Source organism: Stegostoma tigrinum, chromosome 5 (genome assembly GCF_030684315.1).
Source record: "Stegostoma tigrinum isolate sSteTig4 chromosome 5, sSteTig4.hap1, whole genome shotgun sequence".
NCBI classification, from domain to species: domain Eukaryota; kingdom Metazoa; phylum Chordata; class Chondrichthyes; order Orectolobiformes; family Stegostomatidae; genus Stegostoma; species Stegostoma tigrinum.
Genome location: NC_081358.1, coordinates 115,902,615 through 115,916,053, shown reverse-complemented (window position 1 = coordinate 115,916,053; position 13,439 = coordinate 115,902,615). Strand labels below are relative to the sequence as shown.

The following is a 13,439-nucleotide window of genomic DNA, read 5'->3' as shown; positions in this document are numbered from 1 at the left end:
AGATACACCAAATCCACAGATTCCCCATTGTCCACCATGCAGGTAACGTCCTCAAAGAATTCCACCAAATTAGTTAAACATGATCTACCCTTCATGAACCCATGCTGGGTGTTCCCAATGGGACAATTTATATCCAGATGTCTTGCTATTTCTTCTTAATGATAGATTCAAGCATTTTCCCCACAACCGAAGTTAAGCTAACTGGCCTATAGTTACCTGCTTTTTGTCTACTTCCTTTTTTGAACAGCGGCGTCACATTAGCTGTTTTCCGATTTGCGGGAACCACCCCAGAGTCCAGTGAATTTTGGTAAATAATTACTGGTGCATTTGCTATTTCCCCTATCACCTCTTTTAGTACCCTGGGATGCATTTCATCAGGGCCAGGAGACTTGTCTATCTTTAGCAAGTAGCCCAGTACTGCGTCCTTAGTGATAATGATAGTTTCTAGGTCCTCGCCTCCCGTAACCTTTTGCCATTAGTTTGCGGAATGTTATTTGTGTCTTCCATTGTGAAGACCGACACGAAATAACTGTTTAATGTCCCGGTTATTTCCTCATTCCCAGTTATTAAATTGGCCTACCCATCCTCTGCAGAACCAATGTTTACTTTCGCCACTCTTTTACGATTTAAGTGTTCATGGAAACTTATGCTGCTTGTTTTTATATTCTGAGCTAGTTTACTGTCATAATCTATCTTACGTTTCTTTATCACTTTTTGTGGCTTTCTGTTGGCCTTTAAAGATTTCCCAGTCTACAATTTTCCCACTACTCTTTGCTTTTTTGTGTCTTTTTTTTCAATCTGATACTTTCCTTTATTTCCTTAGATATCCATGATTGTCTCTCTGTTTTCCGACAGTTCTTACTTATCACTGGAATATACTTCTGCTGAGCACTGTGAAAAATTGTTTTGAAAGTCCTCCACTGTTCCTCAGCTGACCCGCCATAAAGTTTTTGCTCCCATTCTGCCCTAGCTAATTCCTCCCTCATTCCTTCATAGTCTCCTTTGTTTAAGCACAGAACATAGGTACTGGAATTAACTTTCTCATGCTCCATCTGTATTTTAAATTTGACCATACTGTGATTGCTCCTTCCAAGAGGATCCCTAACTGTGAGATTATTAATTATTCCTGGCTCATTACACAGCACTAGATATAGGATAGCTTGCTCCCTTGTAGGTTCCATTACATATTGTTCAAGGAAATTATCGCGGATGCATTCTATGAACCCCCCCTCAAGACTGCCATGACCGACCTGGTTTGACCAATCGATATGTAGATTAAAATCCCCCATGATAATTGCTGTACCATTTTTACATGCATTAGCTATTTCTACATTTATTGCCTGCCCACCACAACGTCATTATTTGGTGGCCTATAGATCACACCTATCAGTGACTTCTTCTCCCTGCTATTCCTAACTTCCACCCAAATGGATTCAACGTTTTGTTCAGTAGAACCTATATCATTTGTCACTACTGCCCTGATATCATTCTTAAAATTCAGAGCAGCACCACCTCCCCTACTTTCCTGTCAGCCCTTCCGAACAGTTTGATACACCTGGATATTTAACTTCCAGTCATGACCGTCCTGTAACCATGTCTCTGTAAAGGCCACTAAATTGTACCTGTTTGCCATGATTTGCGCTGTCAACTCATCCACCTTGTTTTTGATGCTCCAAGCATTCTGACAAAGTGCCCTTATGCTAGTTTTTGCACCTTTTTTGGGTCCTATTACCTCCATTACTAACAGCTCTTAAGTTCTCCTTCCCTTTAACTTTTTTCCTAATTTTCATGGAGTTGAAGCTTCCTCGTCACCTGCTAACCTGCTGCTTTGCCTTATATTAATTGTTATTCTCACTCTGTGCTCATTTCTCCCTTACCCCTGCCTACTAGTTTAAAGTCCTACTTACCACCCTATTTACCCTTTCCACCAGAACACTGGACCCGGCTCTGTTCCTGTGGAGTCCATCCCAGCGGTATAGATCCCTCCTGCCCCAGAACTGATGCCAGTGCCCCCTGAAAAGGAAACCCTCTTTCCCACACCACACTTTAGTCACGTGTTTACTTCCCTGAACCTCGCCTCTCTGTGCCAATTTACATGTGGCATGGGCAGCACTCCAGAGATTATGACCCTTAAAGACCTGTTTCTTAAATTTTGTTCCTAGCTTTTCGTAATCCCGAAACAGGTCTTTTTTCCTAGCCCTGCCTATGTTGTTGGTACCTAGATGGACCACAACAACTGGATCCTCTCGAGCAGGCAACACACCATGCGGGATTCTCTATCCTGCTTGCTAAGGATACTGTCTGTCCCCCTGATGATGGAATCCTCTACAACTATAATCTGTCTTTTTGCTCCCCCCTCTTGAATGGCCGCCTGGACCGTGGTGCCGTGGCCAGATGACTCATCCTTCCTGCAGCCCTGTTCCACATCCATGCAGGGAGCAAGTGCCTCATACCTGTGGGACGCGTCAAAGGCTGCAGCTCCTGTGTTCCTGTCTGCAGGGTCCCTCTACCTGCCTCATTCGCAGTCACACACTGCTGTCCCTGCCTGCCAATCGAATTAACATTAGTTAATTTACCAGGTGTGACTGCCTCCTGGAACACAGCATCCAGGTATTTCTCTGCCTCCTGGATGTGCTGCAGTGTTTGGAGTTTGGATTCCAGCTCATCACTTTTGAGCTGGAGTTCTTCAAGCAGCCAACACTTGCTGCAGATGTGTTCACTGCCATTCTGAATGGGATCAGCTACCTCCCACATCATACAGCTACAACACATCACCTAGTCTGCCATCTCTACTTAGTTAATTAGTTTTGTTTTAGCTTTGCAGTGTTTTCTGCACCGGTAAGTTTACTTCATTACTTCGTTACCTACTCAAACAGACTCTGGCTTTGCCTTCCGACCCGCTCCCAGAGGATTTGGCATCTGGGTGATCACCTTGAAAGATAACAGAGATGAGGAAAGGAAAATGCAAATAGCTTACTTGCTCACCACATTTAGTCATTATTATTAGGTAAGAGGGGGTTTGTAATGCCTCGGGTATTAGTTAACCCGCAAATTTTTTGGGTAGAAGCTTATCTTCCCAGGCTGTCCTCCAGCTTTCTCCCGGACTCCCGCCCCTGAAACGACTGAAAGGCCGCAGTCACATGAGGTAAGACTTTTATAATCGAAAGGCTTACCTTCCCAGGCTGCTCTCGTGCTTTGTCCCGGACTCCCGCCACTGAAACAACTAAAAAGGCCAGGGTAACATTCTTCTCTTCTGAACCACAGGACTTTGACTGTGAAGCAGGGTGCCAATTTCTCCCTGTCAGCCATGTCTGTGCAAATGTGCAGGGTAGCTACAGAATAACAGTGCTTGTGCAAAGCGTTATCAGGTTTTAAAGAATGATGGTGAATTCTGGGATATCTGCTGAGTTGTGACTAATTTTGCGAACGGTACATGGTCAGATAAGTTGGAAATCAGATTTGAGACACGCCATTAGAGACATGGTAGGTAGTTAATGAAGTGAGTTTGGTAGGATACATAGAAAGAAATTATGCTTCACTGCAAATAAAATATTCCAAACAAAAACTCTATGCCGCTTGGACTTGGCCAAAACGAAGAAAGATTCAGCCCTGAGTTTAATTGTTATCTCCACAAAATAAGAAAATGACAAATATTAATAAATGTTTTATAACACTTTAAGCAAATGAGAGATTACGTGCATCTGGTTAAATGCTGTGCTTGAAATTGTAAAAAATATACTGCAGACTACTGGTTCAAAATAAATTGAACTACGGTTTTTCTTCTGTTTGGGTTACTCCTGCTATGTTACTACAAATACTGTTGTTACTTTATATTTAGGAATAAATATATGTAATAAATGTATGAATAAACATTAGTCATTTAAATTAGGTTCACTTAGATTAGATCCTGTGTGGTCTTTATCTTAACTCCATCTTTAAAGGTGTTTGTACAAGTTGTGTTTGCGCTGTAGAATTTTAACCAAAATCACTTCACATCTGAAGTCGGGCCTAGATCCATGTGAGTGAATTTGGCTTATACCAAGTGCACAAAATGTTTTCAGTGAATTAGTAAACCAATTTCCACAATGTTGGATTTCCTTTTCCTGTAGTGGAGACCAGTGCCAACCACAAACCCAGAACCTATATATTTCAGCAGGTCTGAACTCTTAATATGCAGTGTTGGTGGGCACATTGTTATCTGAATACAGCAAGTCATAAAAATTACATCTTTGGAAATGATTGAAGTGGTCAGTGTCAGTAACCATTTGTGGGTTCACTTGAAATAAGAGCTAATAGATAGTAGATACATGCCTGGACCATTGGATACTTGATTATAATACTTTCATCCATCTTTGTCTCTTTCAGCTCCTTACAATTACCCAGGATGATACCAACTCTTCTGATGTTAGTAAATATATGGCATTTTGTTTATGCATGCTCTAATAATAGTAATTTTTAAATAATAATAATAGTCAAAATGTTCAAAATATTTGTGATTATAAAACTATTTGCTTTTTGTCTGTTTAATCTTGAAATCAATATTATTTCAGTGTTTCCACGCAGATTTTTAAATTGTTACAAGGTTGCTTTAGTTTTCTTTCATTGTTAGCAGAACAAGGTAGAAGTTACAAATTCTAACTTCTTTCACAGTCCCTTGCTAAGTAGGATTCAAAAGGAATGGTACATATAAGAAGACAACATTCAAAACTGAAAGATAACAAAATAAAAACACAGTAACCATAGATGCTGGAGATCTGAAATAAAAACAGACAATGTCGAAGCAGATCTGGCAGTATTTGTTGACGAAGAAACAGAGTTAATGTTTTGAGTCCAGTATGATTTCTTTGGAACGAAGATGGGCTGGAAAATTATACTTTTTGTGCTTAGTACAAAGGGGGAGAATCAGTAACTAGAAAAGAATTGTGAAAATGCCCAGAACAAAAGGCAAAGGCAATGCTAGTGGTCATAGAGAGTACATACAGATGAAGAATGGATGTTAATAATATATGTTAATAGTGGAAAGAGGTCACCAATGCTGAGACTAAGCCTGTGGGATGGAGGGATACACAGAGTGGAAAGGAGTGAAATCAAAATGATGGACAGTGTTCTCTATTCCAGAACATTGAAAAATAAATCAAGTATTTAAGAATTGTTGTATGTCACGTATCACAAACAAAATAAACTAATAATTATCAGGGTAGAATTACAAAAGGTTATGTTGCCTTTTGTATTTATATGGCGAGGGTGGGGAAGGCTCAGGAGAGGTTATTAAAGTTTACGGACAAGACAGTATGGAAAGAAGCAAGAACCTAATTTCAGGTACAGCAGATATGAGGACAACCTAGAGAAAGGGAGTGGTCAACACAGGACTTAGGATCTGGTGTGCACAGTATTCAAAGCAGGGCTTTGAAAAATGCCGATTTAAATTGGTGGGTACCATGTTGTGGGTATCACAGACACATAGTTAGAAGGGATCAGGGCTGGGAAGTAAATACCTCAGGATATGAGTCCTATCAAAAGGACAAGTAGAGAGAGCATGGTTGCTTTAATAGGAAGAAATAAAATTAAGTCAATAGCAAGACGAGATACAGGAAGGCAGAGAATTGAGAGTAGGACTGAGGAACTGCAAAGGTAAAAATAACCCTGATGGGCATTGGGTGGAGGGGTGTGTGGGCGGCAGAAAATAAACATAGAGATAGAAAGGGCATGTAAGAAAGGCACTATTATAATTATCATAGGAGACTTCAATATGCAGATTGACTGGGAAAATCAGATTGATAGCAGATCCCAGGAAAAGGAATTTGTAGAATGTCTACAAGATGGATTTTTTAGAGCAGCTTGTGGTACAGTTCACTAGGGAATTGACAATAATAGATTTGATAACATTTAATGAGGCAGATTTGATAAGGGAGCTGATAGTAAGGGAACCTCTATGGGGTACTGACCGCAACATGATAGAATTTACTTTGCAGTTTTTGGTGATCTTTCAGGAATCACTAGAGTCAAGGAAGGTTCCAGAGGACAGGAGAATGCCTTATGGAACATCTCTGTTTACAAAGGGAGGGAGGCGAAAGACAGCTTATAATTTTCTGATGAGCCTGACCTTGGTCATTGGTAAGATTTTGTAGCCCATTATTAAGGAGGAGATGCGGACTATTTCGAAGTGCATGGTAAAATACAGCAGAGTCAGCATGGCTTCATCTAGAGGAGGTCAGGCCTGACAAATCTGTTAGAATTCTTTGAGGAGTTAATGAGCAAGTTAGATAAAGGAGACCCAGTGGACATAATCTGTTTGGATTTTCAGAAGGCCTTTGACAAAGTGCAGTACAGGAGGCTGCTAAATAAGATAAAAACCCATGTTTTTAGGGGCAAGATATAGGCATGGATAGAGAAGCAAAAGAGTGGGGGTAAATGAGACAACAAAGGATAAATGGGTCCTTTTTAGGTTGACAGCCAGTGACAAGTATAGATTCCATTGGAGCCTGTGTTGGAACCACAACTATTCAAATTGTACGTGATCTGGATGAAAAAACTGAGGGCAATGTTGCTATGTTTGTAGATGACACATATATGGATGGCGGGATAGGTAGTGTAGAGAAAGCAAAGATGTTGCAGAAGGTCTTGGACAGGCAAGGTGAGTAGGCAAAGGAGTGGCACACGGAATACAGTGTGGGAAGGTACACTTTGGTTGGAAGGATAAAGACATATGCTATTTTCTAAATGAAGAAAAGCTTCAGAAATCTGCAATGGGACAGATGATGGTATGCACAGCCCAGACCATCACGGAAGCCTACCTTCCATTCACGGATTCTATTTATATGGACCCCTGCCGCAGAAAGGTGGCCAACATCAGCAAAGACCCATCACACCCTGGTAATGCTCTCCTACAATCTCTTCTGTAAGGCAGAAGATACAGAAGCCTGAACACACGCACAAGCAGGTTCCGGAACAGCTTCTCACCAGCCATTATGAGACTATTGAATTGACTCTAGCCTCAAATAATGTAACCTGTATGCCTCTAAGTCTTTTTGATCTGTACATCTTTTGCTTGCTGTGATCTGCCTGTACCACTCGTAAACAAGGCTTTTCACTGTATTTCGGTACATGTGACAATAAAATCCAAAATCACTTAGGAGTCCTAGTTCAGTTATCATGTAGATACAGTTGGCACTCAGGAAGGCAAATGCAGTGTTAGCATTCATTTGGAAAGGACTGGAATACAAGAACAAGGATGTATTGCTGAGGCTTTATAAGGCTATGGTCAGATCATATTTGGAAAATTTTGAACAGTTTAAGGTCCCTATTTAAGGAAGGACCTGCTGGCTTTTGTCTTTTCCAGAGAAAGTTCACAAAAATGATCCCAGGAATGAAGGGCTTATCATATGAGGAACAGTTGAGGATTTAGGTTCTGTACTCAATGGAGCTTAAAAGGGTGAGGGAGATCTTATTTAAACTTACAGAATACTGAGAAGGCTGAATAGAGTGGATATGGGGAAGATATTTCCACTATTAAGGGAGACTAAGATCCAAAGGCACAGCCTCAGAATGAAGGAATGACCATTTAGAATTGACAAGGAATTTCTTTAGTTAGAGGGTGGTGAATCTGTGGGATCCACTTCCATACAAGATGTTGAGGCAAAGTCATTGAGTGAAATTAGCAATGATTGAATGGAGAAGCAGTCTTGGGCCTAATGGCCCAATTCTGCTCTTATATTTTACAGTCTTGGTGTGCCAGTTTGTGTTCTATCCAATATCCTTGGCTCATATATAGCACCTGACCACTAAGTCAGTGTTATGTCAAATCACGCCACAGAGACCTAAGCACAAAATGAAGAATGACACTTGAAAGTGTTTCAAATTAGATAATAAAGTACTGCCTCATATGGCATCTTAAGCGAACATAGAGGAGCTTGTGGCAGTATATCAATAGGAACACAGCGTCATCCTCAGTACCTCAGCCGATATTCTTTTATTTCAAGAAAAATCACAAAAGTAGGTTTATCTAGTTAGTCTATTGAGGTTTGTGAGCCATTGTCATACATAATAAGCTGAGAACATAAGTAGCAGCAGAAGAAAATTAGCTTAAGTGTTAGTTTAAGAGGGATCCAGTGCCAGATGTTTACGTGGATATTTCAAAATTCACAGCATAGATACATTCCAACGAGAATGAAAAGTTCCAGGGTAAGGACCCACCATCTGTAGCTAACTGTAAAATGTTACAATAAATTTAAGAATAAATGATAAATAATGCAAAGCTGAGTGATAGGCCAGAATAGTGGAAAAATATGAAAGCAGCAAAGAATGATTAAAAGATTAATGAGGCAGGATTATTAATGTACATGAGAAAGCTAGATGCAAATATAAAACAGATAGAGCTTCTGTAGTCAGCAAAAAAAGTTCACATTGTTAAACTTGATCCAATAGAAAGTGCATCTGTAGATTTAATGGAAAATGGGGGAATGGCAGATGAATTTAATATCCTGCAAGACATATGTCAAAAAAAAGTTGTAAGTCAGAAAATGTAATGGAAGGAGAAACTCAGAAAAATTACAATCACCAGCAAAGAAGTACTGACCAAGTTGCTGGATCTGTGTGCTGATGAGTCCCTGGGCCCTAATAGATTTCATCCACAGTCTTAAAAGAAGTGGCCAGTGAGATAGTCAGTGTGAAAACAAAGAACTGTGAATGCTGGAAATCTGATGCAAAGAAGAAACTGCTGGAAAAACTCAGCACATCTGGTAGCATCTGTAGAAAGAAAACTAGAGTTAATGTTTCCAATCCAGTGACCATTGTGTTGGTTCTAATCTAAAATTCTCTAGGTTTGGGGAGATTCTATTAGAACTGAAAATAATGAATGTAATTCCTGTAATCAAAAATTGAGGGGGGGGTGTGGTCAGAAAACTGGAAACTACAGGCCAGTGAGCTTAATGTCTGATCAAGATATTAGATGCTGTCATTAAAGATAGTATGGCAGGTTATGTAGAATGGCAAAAGCTAATGAGGCAGAGTCAATACAATTTTGTGAAATAAGAGTCATGTTTAAGCAACTTACTGAAGTTATTTGGGAACTGGTGGATGCATTGTTTTTACATTACCAGAAGACATTTGATAATCAATTGTTGCTGAAAATGAAAGCTCATTGATGAGCAGAGAGTAGGCACTAATGGCCCCTTTTTTTTGGAATAGCAAGAGTGATTTGCCACAGGGATCATTGTTATAGAGGCCTACAGCACAGATAAAAAGCTTTTCAGTCTGTTGAGTCAATGCTAGAGCCTCAACATTTAAATGAGATGAATGAAAGGATTGTTAAATTTAGTGATGACCCAAATACGAATAGGAAAATAAATTGTGAAGAACCATATGAAAGTTAGAAAGGGATTTGATTGACTAGTTGAGTGGCAAATGATTTGGTAAATGGCTATCATGTGGGAAAATATGAAATAGTCTATTTTAGTAGGAAGAATAAAAAGGAATCTTATTCTATGAATAGTGAGAGTTTGCAAGCCTCTGAGATATGAAGTGGACTTTGTTTCCTACATGAATCCCTGGAAGGAATAGGTTGTTTTATGAGGAAAAGATGAGCAGGTTTGACTGGTATTTGCTGGAATTTAAAAGAGTAAGATGAGGCTTGATGGAGGCATACCAGATCCTGAGAGGTCATGACAGGGTAGATGTCTAGAACAAAGCAGCCCACTTGACGGGTTGACAGGCAACCAACATTGTAATGGTCTTCTACAGAAAAATCAAAGCAGTTACTAAGATGTTGCCCATTTTTCAAAACAATCATAAAATGAATACTATTTGCACTATTTTCCCTTGAATCGCTTTGTTCCCTCAATCGATACCATTCTTTTTAAAGAATGAAACACTATTTTCTCCGATCGGTGGACTTAGGATATGTTTTTCACAAATACTGTTTGCATTGGCGACAAGTGATTCTTTATAATTTAAAATCATAACTGTGAATGCAGAATGTTTTTCAACAGGGTTTTTGGAAAATGGTGTAAACTACTGATATTTTTTGATTATATTACAGGCTTTGCTTGTAACAGTAAATGGAAACCCTGTAGACTATCATAATATGCATTCTGCATTTCAAGCTGAGAATGGTCCAACCACACTAGAGATGTACTCCACACCACAATATAAATGGGAGATGGTTGACGAATCCCCAGGTGAGTTAAATATGAGTGTTGTTGAGATCCTGTAACCTTTTCAAAATGATCCAGCTCAAAAAGATGAACCCAATTCAATCAAAATTGAAATTAAACCAGTAATTTCAAGTGATATCAACATTATCAAATAAAATGAAATATTGAGATTGTTGATTTGCTCACAGAGCTGGTAGGTTGTTTTGCAGACATTTCATCACCATACTGGGTAACATAATCAGTGCGACTCTAATGAAGTGTTGTTGGTCTATCCTACTTGTTATATATATGGCCCTGTCCGATGTCTTCTCAAAAACTTTACAAGAATTATTCTTAATACACTCAGGAGAGCTGTTCATGTAATGCAACAATTTTCTTCAAACAGATTTCCTGATCTAGGTCTAACACTATTCAAGGAGCCTGCTGAGGTCTATTAAATGCCCTGACTTGTGTACCACTAGCCAGGTACAGAGCTGGTGTGAGACTCTAACCTTCTATATTACTAATTTTTGCAATATGCAATCTGTCCATAATATAAAATGATGTCAGTTAATAATTTGAAAGATGTATTACAATTACTCCAGGAATTTGTTTATGAATGATATTATTCTGGACAAATTTTATGATCATTGAACCATAAAATGGATACAGTATAAAAGGAAACCATTTGGCTAGACATTTTGTCACTATACTAGTTAACAGTGATTTCTGTATCTAAGAGCAGGTTAGTGCCATGATTTGTACAGATACTGATAATGTTTAAAAGTAATTTGAATGTTCAGCTGAAAGACTGACACAGAAAGAGTTCACATTTTCAAACTTTCACTATGACAAATGCCTGAAGCCACTAATGATCGAACATTGTTTTAATTTGCAGGCATCTTATTCTACAGAAAGAAAAATGCCCATTTATACTTAGCATACATTATACTGTCCATGGAATTAGAGTCCTAATAGCAGTCCAAATAAAGCTCACAGTTGTTCCCAGCTGCTATCTCTCTGCTTCACTGAATATAACTCCAAGTGAATGATTTCAACTGACTTCCTCAGTTTTAGAAAAGCTTATAAAATTTATGACCAGCAATAAATGATGATTCTTATTGTCCATACCCATGCAGAGGAATCTCCAAGAACATGTTAACTGGCCGATAACAAGTTTCAATTGGACTACAGGCCAGCAGTTACTAAATGTCAACCCCAGCACTGGCAGAATTACAGCAGTGAGTGCATAATGCTGCAAAAAGCTCCATGCGTATGATGTCAAATTTTAGACAGTCGACCACCTGCCACCCTGAAACTGGAAGAGGAAGGAATCCTCCAGCCTAAGATCCACTTGACTCAGCACATTGCCTAAAAACAGATCTAAAAATTGCTCCTTCCTTTCTGCTGGAAACACATGGATCAAGAAAAATCTCCTGAACAATCTTCAAAACGCTTACACTTCTCCTTTTACACCAAGTCACTATGTCACTTTATATTGGGACAATTATAGTGTCGTGTTATCCCGACTGTGTAGGTTTTTTTCACCTCTTTGTAATTTCCTGACTAATTTGCTCTGTTTTGGGTAGATTTTCCATCCTTTGATCTGAGTGGAGTTCCAGGCCTAGAATGGGAGGTTGCCTCAAAACAAATGTGAATAGGAGAGAATCCTGTATCTATCAGCACTAAAGTGGTCACCCAATGGTCTTTCTGTTGGTTCACTTTCTGGACTGTGACACACTTGACACTGCCAGCCAATCAGAGGCTAGCAGTCAATCTGAGCTACAGCCATGAATTCATGAAGTACCTACTTTTTGGAGTTATTGGAAGTAGGAAAGAGGTGTGGCAGGTGGATAGGAAACAGAGGTAGGTGGGTACCTTTCAGCAGCCAATGCCAGTTCCCATCTGTGCAAACTGGGGACAACTCAGACGACTCCACCTTGCAATAGTACACTCTCTCATAGGAACTTCTTTCCACAACGTCCCCACTGGGAACAGCACTAATTGCAGTGGCGGTGTGAAGAGGTAGTTAGGTGTTTTTCTATTGACAACTGAAGAAAATCAGTTGGTGGTGGAGTAGGAAAGCCTTTTGCCCAGAGATTAATTGCCAGGATCAAAGTGTTCAGAATGTGGATTCGTCAGATATAAAGGGTGGGGTTATTGGAGTGATGTAATTCATAACTTAAATAAAATATGGTTGAAATGCAGGCTGTGTGAAGCGTTGAAGCTGCAGCACATGGGAGCTGTTGGACACCAAGGTGAACGCATGTATAGCAAGTGTTTGAAACTCAAGCAATTTTAGCTTCACATCGAGGAGTTAGAATTGAAGTAAATATGTTGTACTGTATATGGCAGGTGCAAATTTAACTAGACATTTTTCCCCACATAATGGATATAACCTTAGATTACGCAATTCAAATTTGGCCTGTGATCAAAGACAGGAGATTGTGATTGTAGGCGAGGGAGGAGAGGCAGTCCTTGGGGAACTCTTGCCCCTAAAAACTGTGGGGGTTGCAGGGAGGATGAGCAAATTAACCATGGAACCATAGTACGTAAGATATAAGAACAGAATTAGGCCATTCAGCCCATCAGGTTTACTCTGCATTCAACCATGCAATTAGTGCTGCTCCCAATGGGAAAGTTGTGGAAAGAAGTTCCTATGAGAGAGTGTACTATTGCAAGGTGGAGTCGTCTGAGTTGTCCCCTGTTTGCAAAGATGGGAACTGGCATTGGCTGCTGAAAGGTACCCACCTACCTCTGTTTCCAATCCACCTGCCACACCTCTTTCCTACCTCCAATAACTGCAACTCTATTCTCCTTGTCTTCTTCATGTAAGTCTTGATCCCCTTACTAATTAAAAACTTACCTTACTCTGTCTTATCTACACTCAGTGACTTGGCCTCCATAATCTTCTGTGGCAATAAACCCCACAGATTCACCACCCTGTGGAACTGAGGAGGAATTTCTCCAATCAAAGGGTTGTCCCTTCACTCTTAGGTCCTTCTCTTTCCAGCTAGTGGAAACACCTTTTCCAAATCCACTCTATCCAGGCTTCTAAGTATTCTGTTAGTTTAAATGAGACCCACCCCCCCGCCCCATCCTTCTAATCTCCATTGAGCACAGACCCAGAGTCCTCAGTTGCTCCTCATATGACAAGACCTTCATTCCCAGGATCATTATAAACCTTCTGTGGACCTCCTCAACGGCCAGCACATCCTTCCTTAAATTGGAGCCCAAAACTGTTCACAACATTCCAAATGCGATCAGAGCATTATGCAGCCTCAGCTTTATGTCCCTGCTCTTGTATTC

The 13,439-nt window shown here is 39.9% G+C and overlaps 1 protein-coding gene across 4 annotated transcripts in view; it reads left to right on the top strand.

Moving 5' to 3' along the window:
• Positions 1-13,439, top strand: part of LOC125451988 (piezo-type mechanosensitive ion channel component 2-like) — a 645,421-nt gene that overhangs the window by 417,407 nt on the left and 214,575 nt on the right. For all 4 annotated transcript variants that reach the window (XM_059646233.1, XM_048529830.2, XM_048529829.2 and 1 more), the window contains exons 10-11: positions 4,366-4,404; positions 10,037-10,175. In XM_059646233.1, the coding sequence (XP_059502216.1) occupies positions 4,366-4,404; positions 10,037-10,175 (178 nt within the window). The remainder of the gene's footprint in view (positions 1-4,365; positions 4,405-10,036; positions 10,176-13,439) is intronic.